The following is a 12518-nucleotide window of genomic DNA, read 5'->3' as shown; positions in this document are numbered from 1 at the left end:
TTATTATATTCATGTAATAATAAGTCATATATATATAGATATAGTGCTTTTCAAGTGCCTAATGACTACATTAATATTAGAAGAAAAACACCTAAGAACAAATGAGACAATAAACACAGGATTCTAGTGAGAGGATACATTTAGTTTTGAGGAAAGTTATAAGGTAAAGAGAAGAAATGGGTTATGAGGTGTTTTGATTGTGCAGAGAAAAGAAGACTGACGGACATGTGGAAGAAAAGTAGAGATGGGGAGCTTATCTGGAAAATGCTTGGTTACTAAAACTATGTTGGTTAGAAGAAACAGTTAGCAGATCAGCTAAAGAAGAGCAGAAAGTACAGCTGTGACTGTAAGGAAGGAGAAGGTCAGACAAGTAGGAAGGAGTGAGGTTACTAAGAGATTTGTGAGTGAGCAGATGGATTTTGAAATGAATGCGGTATTTTACAGGAAGCCAGTGGCGATCTTGAAGAGCAGGTAATGTGGCTGTGACAGCGAGTGTGAGTGAGAAGGTGGGCAGCAGCATTTTGGACCATTTTGATCTTGTGGAGTGAGGAAGAACTGATAGCTGCAAGAAGAGAATTACAGTAGTCCAAGCAACTAAAAATGAAGGCATGCATGAGAGAAACAGCAGCAGAAATAGAATGAAAGGGGCATTACATCTGTATAATTGAAAGTTCTAGAGCTGGTTTGATTTAGAGTTGACTTAAAACCTGTAAAAAGAAATTAAGTCTTGTCCCTATTTTGCCTAAGAGTTTAATCTCAGATTAACAAGATTCATACTGTTTGTAGGGTGGATTATTGATGGATTTTGTTCTGAAATACATCTGAGTGTCATGTTCATAGTAGTGGAAGTCTAGGTGAAAGTGTAGTCTGATCTGCGATCGAATCTTGCGATAGGAAATTAGTCGTTTGTATAGTGAGATACGGTTAGAGAGACCGAGAACAAGATGAATTTATGATCAAAGAGCAGAGAATGGAGTATAGATAAAGAACAAACTAAACTGAGATTATGATTTATGGGTCTGAAAATTAACGCACTGAGTGAGACAGAAACAGTCAAGTAATATATTATTACATCATTCCCAAGTTTACAATCTAAAGCATTTACTTAGTTATTAAACCACCAATGATTAGCAAGTGGTGGAAGTTGAGCCAAATAGTATAGGTAGTTCAGAAAACAAAACAGGGGGTGGCACTAACAGCAATTATGGAGCAGGGCAGGTTAAGAGCAGTATATTCAAAAAATGTAACTGGTTAAAAATTACAGCTAGCAACCACGCAAACACTCACCACCACCCCTAGACTAGATTTGCAAATATGGCTCTGTGTGTGTGTGTGTGTGTGTGTGTGTGTGTGTGTGTGTGTGTGTGTGTGTGTGTGTGTGTGTGTGTAAGACCCATTGAGATTAGCAGAAAAGTAATGCCCTTTCAAATTAGCTATTGATTGATTTATTTTTTTAAGAACTCCTAAAATAAATGTTCTCTAAAAAGAAACTTATGAATGAGGAAAATGAACCCCTAAGTATATCAGATGTGTTTAAATGAGTTTCAGATGAGACACAAAGCCGAAACACAATTGTGTTACATAATGCATGATAACATATGCAGTGCTTAATCAAGTGGAAGCTGCAGCTAGATGCCAACTTGGCGCTTGTATGCTATCTTGCCAATATTGCATGGTCATTGAAATACATCATGGGTAGGTTTTGAATGGCTTCTCTGTCCAGAATTGTAGGCCATATTTATTTGCAAAATGTAACTTAACTTTTCTCAGACTTAACAGACTTAAATTCCTTTCTGTTTGAAGCAGTTGTGAAGATGTGCTTTGACTGCTGCATGATAGAGAACCCAAAAAGACTGATGTATTGGCATCCTCACACTGTGAGAAATTGAATGAACAAGTTTTCTGTTTTATCCATTCAATTATAAGCAACCATTCAACAAAGGGTTTCCACTTCTTTAAATCAATTAATATACTTGAACATCTTTGAATTCTTAACTCTAGTAGTGTGTGCACTGAGTAATTCAATCCATTTCGCCAGTTTCATTCCTGACAGGTGCATTTTTAATTTTATTAACATCAATGCCTAATTATATATACTATTTTTGAACAAGGATTGAATAAGGTCATCTTGCCCCAGGAGTAACAGTTATTCAGATTATAATAGTTATTTGTCTAGGTGACCTTCCAATAGTAATGTAGCAACAGAAGAGCAGATGTATGTATCGTAAACTAAAGTTCAGTGGTAGGGTTATGATATTCCACAGTCCACTTATCACCTGTCCAGAGAATCACTGCTTTTTTTTCCTTCTTTTTTTCATCCCTTCCTTTTTAGCTTCCAGTATACCTTGAACATCAGGCCTAGTGATAGGTTAAATGCATTAGTATAGTTCTGTCTCAACTAAAAAGGGCACCAGCAGCATGAAATAGTACAGGAAACTAGCAGGTAACAACTAAATAAGTCAAACTGTTCTACATCTGTCCAACTTTTGTATTTAAGTTTGTGACTGATGTAACGATTTTAGTACTTTTAATGAATTTAATAATTCAGTCTCAACTCATGAAAGTCGCCAGTTCGATATGTGATTTTGTTGTCTGCCAAACATATCACTTGGCGCTCACAGACGTAATTATCAAGGTATGTTTATTGAATAAGCTGTGAATCAAAAAAACATGCACAGGAGTGGCTAGTTCACTAGAATCATTATAATCATAAGCCTAACAATGTAAACACAAGCAATTTGTGGTTGATACAGGTAACTAGGTAAGCTAAAAAAAATAATTAGAGAAACAAAGTAAATAGATTGGTTTAAGCAATCTATGGGAGTAATCAAACAGGTAATCTTATCGATCAAGACCAATATAGGAAACTTATCAGCAATTTTGTAATAAAAGTATGACTACAGTGTAATAGGAGTATCAGGAGAGAATGCTGTTGGGAACAATGAAGTGGGGAACTAATTAAGAGTTATGAGGCTGTGTCATAGGTGAGGTGAAAGTTAACTCATCTAATTTCATTAATAATTATACCAACTGGTAACATATGAGGGAAATGTCAGCTCTTACAACTCGCTGGTGAACAGTCTGAAAATGCATGAATGTGTTCCACTGGATCGCCTAGACTGTGCGGGAGTTCAAGGGAGCATCCATTTGACTTCGGGCATCAGATCACAATGCCAGTTGTTAAGATCAGTCTTTCATCCAACTGCCTGAATGGCAGTGAGGATAGCATCCGTTCTGTGAAACTGTCTGATGACTCTGAAACAGTCTGCTGTTCCTTGTAGTTCTTGGCATTCGGTGATGATGTGGAGAAAGGGGTTCTTAGACCAAGGAATTGGACCTTCAGATCTGGCTCTAGTGAGAATCACATAGGCTTTCATGGGCAGACCTTTTCCGAAATTAAAGTGGGTACTTTACCGGCAATGTGTTGGAATTCCGGTACCAGATGGATGCGTTCAATAAGAGCCATGATGGGTGAATTCCTATGAATACACACTAACAAAAAGAAATTAATAAGATAATAACAGAAGAAACAACAACATCCAATTAAACTATGGTAAATTAAAACAACCTATTATTTCTACCTTCCTTTCGAGAGGTTATTGACTCATTTAAGAAACGAAAAAAGAAGAAACAAAAAAAAAAAGAAGGGAAAAAAAACAACTTTGTCTCCGTCAAAGTTTAGGTGGGGGGGTGCCCTTTCTTTGTTTCAGTTGCAATTCGCACCTCTGACCCAAATAGACTGCTTGACAGACTCCTCTCCTCACCTCTCAACTTCTAACAACTCCATTACTCAACTTGATTCACAAACCCAACTTCTCCACTCAACTAAGAGGGTTAAATTTGTCCATTATCTTTTGGAAGAAACAAGGCTTGCCAAGGTCATACATATTCAGTAACCTCTGTTAACGATTGGTGGAAAAGAATTTGAGATATACATAGGATCCACCACTAATCAATAAAAAAAAAAAGCAATAAAGGAATTTAAATAATAATCATAATAATTAAGAAAATCACACATCCATTTCTACCTCCTTGTGTTAGAATGAGGGTAGAGCATTTAGATAATCAGTTTAATTACTTTCCTGGTTTCTAGACATTACAAACTACTGACTTTAATATAGTGTCTGATTGGTTCATGTAGGATTTCTGGTAAACACAACTAGGAGTGAGTAACAATTTTTTACAGTATGCATGAGATTAAGCAACATACAGATGAGGTAATACAAGTGAACATAACTTCTCCTTAATTAATTTGTATTAAACAGAATAATGCAACAACAGGTATTTCTAAAATAACAGCAGCATACATCACAACTTGGAAATTGTATTAATTAAATTAATTGGAATTGTATTATATTAAAATTAGGAATTTGAGTCAATGGAATTTGAGCTTTTCACCATACCATCCATCAGTTTATGACCCTTAGAGAGAAGGGGGTTGAGGGTCAGGAACCAGGCCATCTTGATACCTGGGCCATTTATGGCTTTGTTGCTAATCCTCAAGACACCATTGTGTCCCAGGTCTGGTCTGTAGCCTGGGGGTGGAAGAGAGCCCCCCTTTTTACTAGGTTAGAACTTCATCAGGGGAATCATTTTTCATCTATCTTCACTACACAGAGTTATCTATGGGAACCATTCTTCAAGTGATGCATTCTTCTGTCTCTCTTAGGTCTCTTATACACTCTCTTATATACTGTCTCTCTTATGCACTCACTAGCCATTTTATTAGACACACATTGTAGGTGTACAGTTACAGCCCATCTGTTGCCATGCAACAGAGTTGTTAGCCACCGTCAAGCTCTTCATGAGTGGTCAGTTTCTGACCATAGAACCGCTTTGTAAAGTATAAAGAAACTCAGCAACAGCAAAGTGTAAAAAACCCTCAACACTACTACTATACCTGTTCAGACTTCTGTCAGCCCAAACTAAGCCACAATCATGCGAGTTTTAATGCCATGTTGAGAGTGGTCTGCCACCCAAATAATATCAGGTCAGGAGTGCTTGTGTATTCAGACACTAATAAATGCAGCAAAAGGAGGTAAATTGTGTATGCCAGAAGGTACTCTTTAGTCTGTAATTGTACATTTACACCTTGAACATTTGTAATATAAGTGTTCCCTACAAAGAGGTCAGCTTAGATGCGAGGTAGGTGTTTCCAATAAGTGAGGAATAAAGTACATGAGTTAAAGGAGTTTAGTTTGCTGTCTTCATAAATTGTGTGGTGGTATTTGAATACAAAATAAAAAATACATTTTAACATTATGGTCCTAGTAAAGGACTTGCTGTATAACATACTACTTACCACAGAGAGGAACATTGGATCATTTGTCAAGTTTATGAAACTTAATTTGACTTTTCCATTAACAATATCACCGAAGGTCCTGTGCACACATTAGTGAGGGTTCAATACAATAAGCTCAATCAGGTATTGATATGCTGTTGATCATCTTTGGACTGCTGTTTTTCAGTACTTTGCCTTCACGTATTGAAAAAGAACCAACTAGTTACAGTTTTCTTTCCTCCAGTTCATTATGGTGTGAGCCTATTGAAGTAGCGAAGTCTGTGGAAAAGTCTTCAGTCTATGAGAAATTAACGCATTATTAATGATCGTTATGGAACAGAAGCAAAAAGATGATCCCAACCTTATGAATTAATGTTATTGATGAATAGTGTTAACACATGATGGAATCCCTGTTAACTATTTAGGAATGTAGCACTGTTTTTTTTGTTTTTTTTTAATTATTATTTCTTTGTGAAGTTGCAATATCCCAGTTGTCTTAATTATAATTAATTTATAAGGGTTTTTTTTTTTTTACTGCCATTTTGTTGCATCTGTTGATGTATCTGAGGTTATGATTGGGTTATAAACCATCGGTCTGTCTTGAATGATGCGAGTGCTAGGTCCAGGCTGCTGATATTTTAGCCTGCAGGCCACATTTGACCTTCAGATGCCATGCCCTTCGTCAGGAAATGTTTTTTTGTACAATCATAAGCATCAGTCACAAGGCTTCTGGCATGGATATTCCAGATGTTTCCTGATGATCATTGGTTTACCACAGAGAGAGATTTAGGCAGTAGGGCACCCCAGTGCAACATCACTAAATCATTGACTCTAAGATTTATTGCGGGGAATGATATGGAATATTCTAATGTCTCAGTAGATCAAAATGTAAATAGTTTTGAAACATTTTCATTGTTGCTTGTTTTAACCAATGTTAGTTCATTTTCCCAATATAATATAAAAATGCTGAATTGAATAATTTATTTTCTACGAATATAAGTATTTGCTGTTCATGTTTTGTTTGTTAGGAAAAGAAGGAAATACTTAATGTATGATACTCTGATATTTCACTGCTCCTTTACAGGAAAAGAAAAGCAGCTTTGAGAGTTTATCCAGTTGGTTCGTGTGCATCCATTTTTATTTACCAGAATAGAAGAGATGATATGGCATCTTCATACTCTCCAGGTTTTTACATTGACTTCCACAGAAAGAATGAAGGATAGTTTAAAAGTCTATCATGAACAAAGGAATTATGTACTGGAGAGATTGCCAAGTTAGTCAGTCACCCCACTTGCATAAAGATGTTGGAAGCATTTAACAGAACAAGAACAGCTGGTGCCTCATAAATGCCTCCCAGCTATATATAGCACACATTCTGATGAGCTGTATCTTTGAGGCATTTGTTGTCTCATCTTTGTGTGATTTATGTTTTTGTCTTTGAGATGGACAGCTGTAGAGCAGACCTACTTCTAGTGTATCTCCTTATCCTTTTAAAACTGGCTGTCTTGAGTATCATGTCACTGGTACAAGCCGATACAAAAAAAAACAACCAAAAAACGCATGGGTTTGAAGAGTGGGACAGTGCTAGCCACTCGACACAAGAGCATGCATAATCGCTTCAGTGAGATCACAAGTCTTGGTGTCAAGAGCCTTTTTGGCACATTCAGATCTCTCTGTCCACCTACACTTAAGTCAGTAATCTTGGTAGGCTTTAGCATCCCAAACAAGAACCACTGAACCAGCAGCATGGTCTTCCCAGGCTTTTGCCAAGTTTGCTAACACAAAGCACAGAAAACCTGACTATTACTTGAGATGATTTTGGAATTAAAAACACAATACTCCACTCTGGCCCAAAGGTTGCAAAGATTCCTCACATTTTTTAGATTTTAAAGTCAATCTTACTGAAGTTCACAGGACTGTTACGCACACATACACTTATTTATTAGCAGACCAAACCTCTGCATTTTAGGCTTTGTTGTATTCTGCCGTGATATACAAAACCAATTATTAGAGGTTTTCCATTATTACAGGATTGGATTACAGTTTCAGCAGTCATTTATGTAATGGTTTCTTTCTATCTCAGGCATGGTTTGGTTAATATATAAGTGTATCATCAATTATTTCTGTATTTTTCTAGTAGTTCATTGATGATAATGATGTGAAAAAACTTTCCTCAGCTGTTACACTGAAATTTTCTTAATGTGATCCTAGGGTGTATTTTAATTGTAATATCTGTGGAAACGGTCAGTAGTCAGCACTTTCTGAATCATTGACACTGGCCTTTTTTCTGCCTAAGTAGTTTTCAGAAGCCCTGCATGAAACTGTAACATCTCATAAGCATTCCAAAAGGAAAAGAAGGATTTTAGCGTCTGGCTTTTAAAATTGGGAGTCAATATATTTCATGACATCTTTGCAGTGCGCTAGAGAGCAAATAGCGTTTTGCTAATTTTTGTGGATATTCAAATGAGAGAAAAGGTTTATTAATATATAATAATAATAATAAGGTTTATTAACATATAACACATAATATCATATTAACACCTAATGTTCTGGCTATGTAATGTATTGTTTAGGTTTAAGCCATTTTAAGCCTTTGATCTATACCTAAATATGATTATTTTCTTTCATTTAACATTTCAAGTTATAATGAGTTAGTAGAACAGTGTAGCTTAGGATGGCTGTCTTCAGGGTAATGTCTTATACAGAGTCACATAGTAAAATGCTGTGTTAATGTGGCCTAGCTCTAATTTACTTTTAGTCTAAATATAACATTATCTATATTTAAATGGTCTGATTTCCAAGCTGAAGACTAATGTTATTCTAGAGGTAAATAAGGGTTTAAGTGATGCTTCTTAGAGGGAAGTTTAAATTTAGTTTAATGTTTTCTGTCTAAATTACACATTGATGTATTATTCATTGAGTTTGGTGTTGACATTTGAAACACTGCTTCTTTCTCTCCCCTTGATCTTCATGTCTTGTTCATTTTTAGTACCTATAGTTTGTTTGCTCTCCTCCTTTAGGTAATTCTAGTTTCGTTTGTGAAATTAAGTGACCAGCATTTCGTGAAGAATAAGCTATTTTCAGATGGCTGTAAATGGATGTATCTGCCATCCTTCTTTCTGTAGATGTAGAAGACAACCTACTTGGCAAACATCTGATTTGTCCAGATTACTTTTCTATTAGGAACAAAAAATGTAATGGGAAAGTCACATTGCGGGACAAATTTCATGGACATACATTTGCATTTAAAATGAGAGTGTAATGGTCTAGAAGCATACAGCACAGCATATGATTAGGAAGTGAGAGAATCCATGACCTGTTCTATTGATATTAACATTTACTCCAAACTTGGGTTTTTTTAAGAAATTCTTAAGAATGTGTGTGTGTGTGTGTGTGTGTGTGTGTGTGTGTGTGTGTGTGTGTGTGTGTGTGTGTGTACATGCGTGCATGCAGGAGGCAGGGGGAGAGAATGCAGGCTCCCACGGCCCCACAGAGGAGAGGAAGGAGAAGGTACCCAGCCCTCATCTCAGCCAGCTGGTGGTACTGACTTCTGGTGGCACACTCTACGGTCTGGCAGAGCGGGTAGTCGCCACCGAGTCCCTGTAAGATATCTGCACACTCTCTGCCTAGGCTCTCTTTCACCTAGACATGAGATTAGTTTTCAGGTTATTTATGCAAATTTGACATTAATGAAAAATTAATCTTATGTAAGTTGCCACTTGCTTCATCAGAAGTAAGCCAGATATTGTAGCAAGATTGCTGAACCATTTTCACCCAAGGGTAATATTCATCTGTACTGCTTACTTTGTATAGTCAATGAGCTTCTTCCAATATGTTGAAGTATACTTCCAAAATATTCCCTAAAGTTTTGTCAAACTTTAATGTTGAGCAGATAGTTCATGTTTTACTGCTAGTTTACCAAGAAACTTTTTTTAGAATCTTGGACATTTTTTAATCTTAAAAAAATCCCTTTAAAATAATAGCCAGAATTTTGACTCTAAAGGAGAGAAATCTCTGTTATCATTGTGACCTAATTCACAAATAATTCTAACAATATATCACTGTCAGTGTTCTTATACAGCCAAAATGGCCTATTTACAACTACACCAAAATGCACTTCTGAAATGTCCCCCAGGCTAACCTAATGCTGTGTGAAGATCCAAACTGATTTGCTTTGGTTTGCTGCTTTTAGAAAAATTATACCCTTTGGGAAGTGCTTAAGAGAAGCCATGATTTTACCTCTGCTCTCTTTTTATTAGGTTCTTGAAATGTAAATGCATAGAATCAGTATGCAGATGTTTTATTGCTTATTATTAACCCCAAATAAGGGGAAGGAGCACTTCTTGCAGACTCAATAGCATACAGCTTTAATTTCCTTTGCACCATGCTTGACTTTGTGAACCTGACCTTCCTCCAGCCTAGTGTTCGTCTGACCCAAATATAATGCCAACAACCAATGGACTTCACCCATACTACACGTACAGTATACTTATTGTTTAGTTTATTTGTGACCCTCTGGTTATGCAAGATATCTAGGAACTTGTCAGAAGTATGTACATATACAGTACTATGCGGCCATAAGCATATTAAAACTTTTTTCTTTTTTTTAATTGGTGATGGCAATATTTTGCTTTGAGAAAAGTAAGTAGGTTTTAAATCAGCATTTACATGTGATTCTGGGGGAAGCAGGTGAATTTGTTGCATTTTCTTCTAGCTGATACAGATTTGGATAGAGGGTGTTGAGGCATTTTCTACTCAGAGATCAGAATGCAAACCCACATCGGTTTTTATGCGTTCTCGTGTGCAGTTATAAAGCAGTGTTGGTGAGGAAATGGATAAAGTCCTCAAGAGAATAAGCCAGTTCACACAGGTATCTGTCTTCACTGGCTGCATGACAAACAAGTGGAAATTGAGATTGTTTACCAAATTGCTGTTGTAGTACTTTAGGCAGGATGTTTGTTTGTTTTTGTTTGTTTTGTTTTTTTGATGAAGTTGAAGCAGGGTCTGTCACCCCAATTTATTTCATAAGGTAGAGTCATGATACCTCCCCACTAACCCACATGAGGGGCAGGTTCTGGATGGCTACAGTGCTAAATCACCAATTACCCTCCAGAACCTTCCTCTGTAGTTTGGTGCCTATGTAGTGAGACACCTTCACTGTGATTTTCTCAGACATACACACACACACACACACACACACACACACACACACACACACACACACACACACACACACACACACAAACAGGCTCTGTGCAGTTGGCTGACTGAAGAGCTTTTGGAACTCCATTCTGTAAGCCAGAGTCCAAGGATGCGGGCGTCTCTGTTGCCAGATGGCGTGCAGTGGGTGCCAACCACAAAGCCTAGCAGTCTGAAATCCAAATGTTTGAAGGTGTCCAAGGGAGGCTGTGAATGACCAGCAGGATTAGAAGATGCACAACTTTCCCTACAGTGGTCCTCTCCCTGCTGATGACTGGGTGAATGTCCACTTTGCCGTGCTGGTGCAGTGGTCATATTTAATACTCCTTCTGACCTACCATGTCAACCAAGTATCTGCATGGAATGTTCCACTGTTAGTGTTGCCACTAGCCCAGAGTCCATTTCAGAAAAGGTTAGTGCCAGAAGCCTCCTTTTCCTGGCGTAATGGAATAATCAATGAAGGGCAGAAAGCCTGTACAGGAATCAAGATTCAAGGTGAAAAAGATCAAAGGAGGAAATAGACTTCTCGTTACACTCTGAGCCCTGTATTTATATCGGCATAACCGAATAACATTTAAATTGCACTCATTTACTCCATCTGGTATCTCAGCCAAATACAGACCTCTTTTTTCTGACTATCCAGCTCTTCATTTTTGAACACATCAGAAATTAAATGAAAACAAAATGGCTCATTAAAAAGCCTCTTGCTCTTGTATTAAAATGAATTCCATGTTTCTTTTAATGCCTCCTGTGTAAATGCAGGATATTTAGAAAAAGATTGTTACAGCTGGTTGAGAATTTACATTTTCAAATATGTCTGACCTTATTTTGTGCATATTCCAATTAAATCTTCACACAAATTTTCAAGACCCTTACACTGATATTACATTTTGATTTTCAGTTTGTGGATAACAAGCCACACAAAGGGCTTAAAAGATTTGCCTTTCTGTCCTCCTGAGCAGTAATTCAACCCTTAGTGTATTAGGTTTTTTTTCCTCCCCATGATTTTAGAGCTGTATTAAACTGTGAAACTGGGCTAGTGTTCACTTGTGTTTAGGTTTTAGCTGTCCTAATTTGTAAAAAATGCCCTAAAATGCTTCAGCAACCTATGCTAACAGACAAGATTTAATTCATAGATCAGTTGATTTGATTTATTGATCTTAGACAAAAGGCAAAAGTAGTACCATATGTAGTATGTATGTGTATATATTTAAAACAGCATGACCTGAGCTATGGACTCCCCAGGAGTAAATAAGTTGGGGTGGGGCCTCCATGGATTGAACTTGTTTTTCCAGCACATACCACAGATGCATGATCCCACAAATGGGATCTGGGGAATTTGGAGTTTATCTTGAACTCTTTATGTTCCTCAAACACGTTCCGAACAATTTTTGCAGTGTGGCAGGGTGTGTTATGCTGCTGAATGACACCACTGCCGTTGTTCCCCATGTGCATCAGTGAGTTCTGGGCACCCATGACAGTGTTGCAAGTTCACAAGTGGTCCTTCCTTAGGCCACTTTTGGTATGTATTAACCACTGCAAACCAAGAACACCCCAGAAGATGAGACATTTTGGAGATGCTCTGACCCACTCATCTAATCATCACAATTTGGCTCTTGTCAAAGTCACTCAGATCCTTAAGCTTGCCCGTTTCCTGCTTTCAGTCCATCAACATCAAGAGCAGACGGTTCACTTGTAGACTAATATAGCCCACCCCTTCACAGGAGCCATCGCAACAAGATAATGAATGTTATTCACTTCACCTGTCAATGGATTAATGTGCTAGCTGCTTAGTGTGTGCGTGCGCGTGTGTGTCTGTGTGTGTGCGTGTGTGTGTGTGTGTCTGTGTGTGTGTGTGTATAAGGAGCCTTTTGGGTTCCTTTAGTACTGCAGCCTTTACAGGCCTCCCAACTGATACATCCTACACATACTCCTACAGGAATTGTTACAGCTCCTTAGCCATGCACATGTGAACTTGCTGACATTAAAGCTGGTCTCTGGAGGGTATCTGTAAGATGAGGGGAGGAGTGACCTGTCA

General features: G+C 37.6%; 1 protein-coding gene across 3 annotated transcripts in view; it reads left to right on the top strand.

Annotated features, from left to right (window-relative positions):
• vps50 (VPS50 EARP/GARPII complex subunit) overlaps positions 1-12518 on the top strand; it is an 84992-nt gene that overhangs the window by 59465 nt on the left and 13009 nt on the right. For all 3 annotated transcript variants that reach the window (XM_027012053.2, XM_027012052.2, XM_027012054.2), the window contains one exon: positions 8735-8883. In XM_027012053.2, coding sequence (XP_026867854.1) covers positions 8735-8883 — 149 coding nt within the window. The remainder of the gene's footprint in view (positions 1-8734; positions 8884-12518) is intronic.

This window comes from Electrophorus electricus, chromosome 8 (genome assembly GCF_013358815.1).
Source record: "Electrophorus electricus isolate fEleEle1 chromosome 8, fEleEle1.pri, whole genome shotgun sequence".
In the NCBI taxonomy this organism is placed as follows: Eukaryota; Metazoa; Chordata; class Actinopteri; order Gymnotiformes; family Gymnotidae; genus Electrophorus; species Electrophorus electricus.
This window is presented reverse-complemented; position numbering and strand designations above follow the sequence as displayed.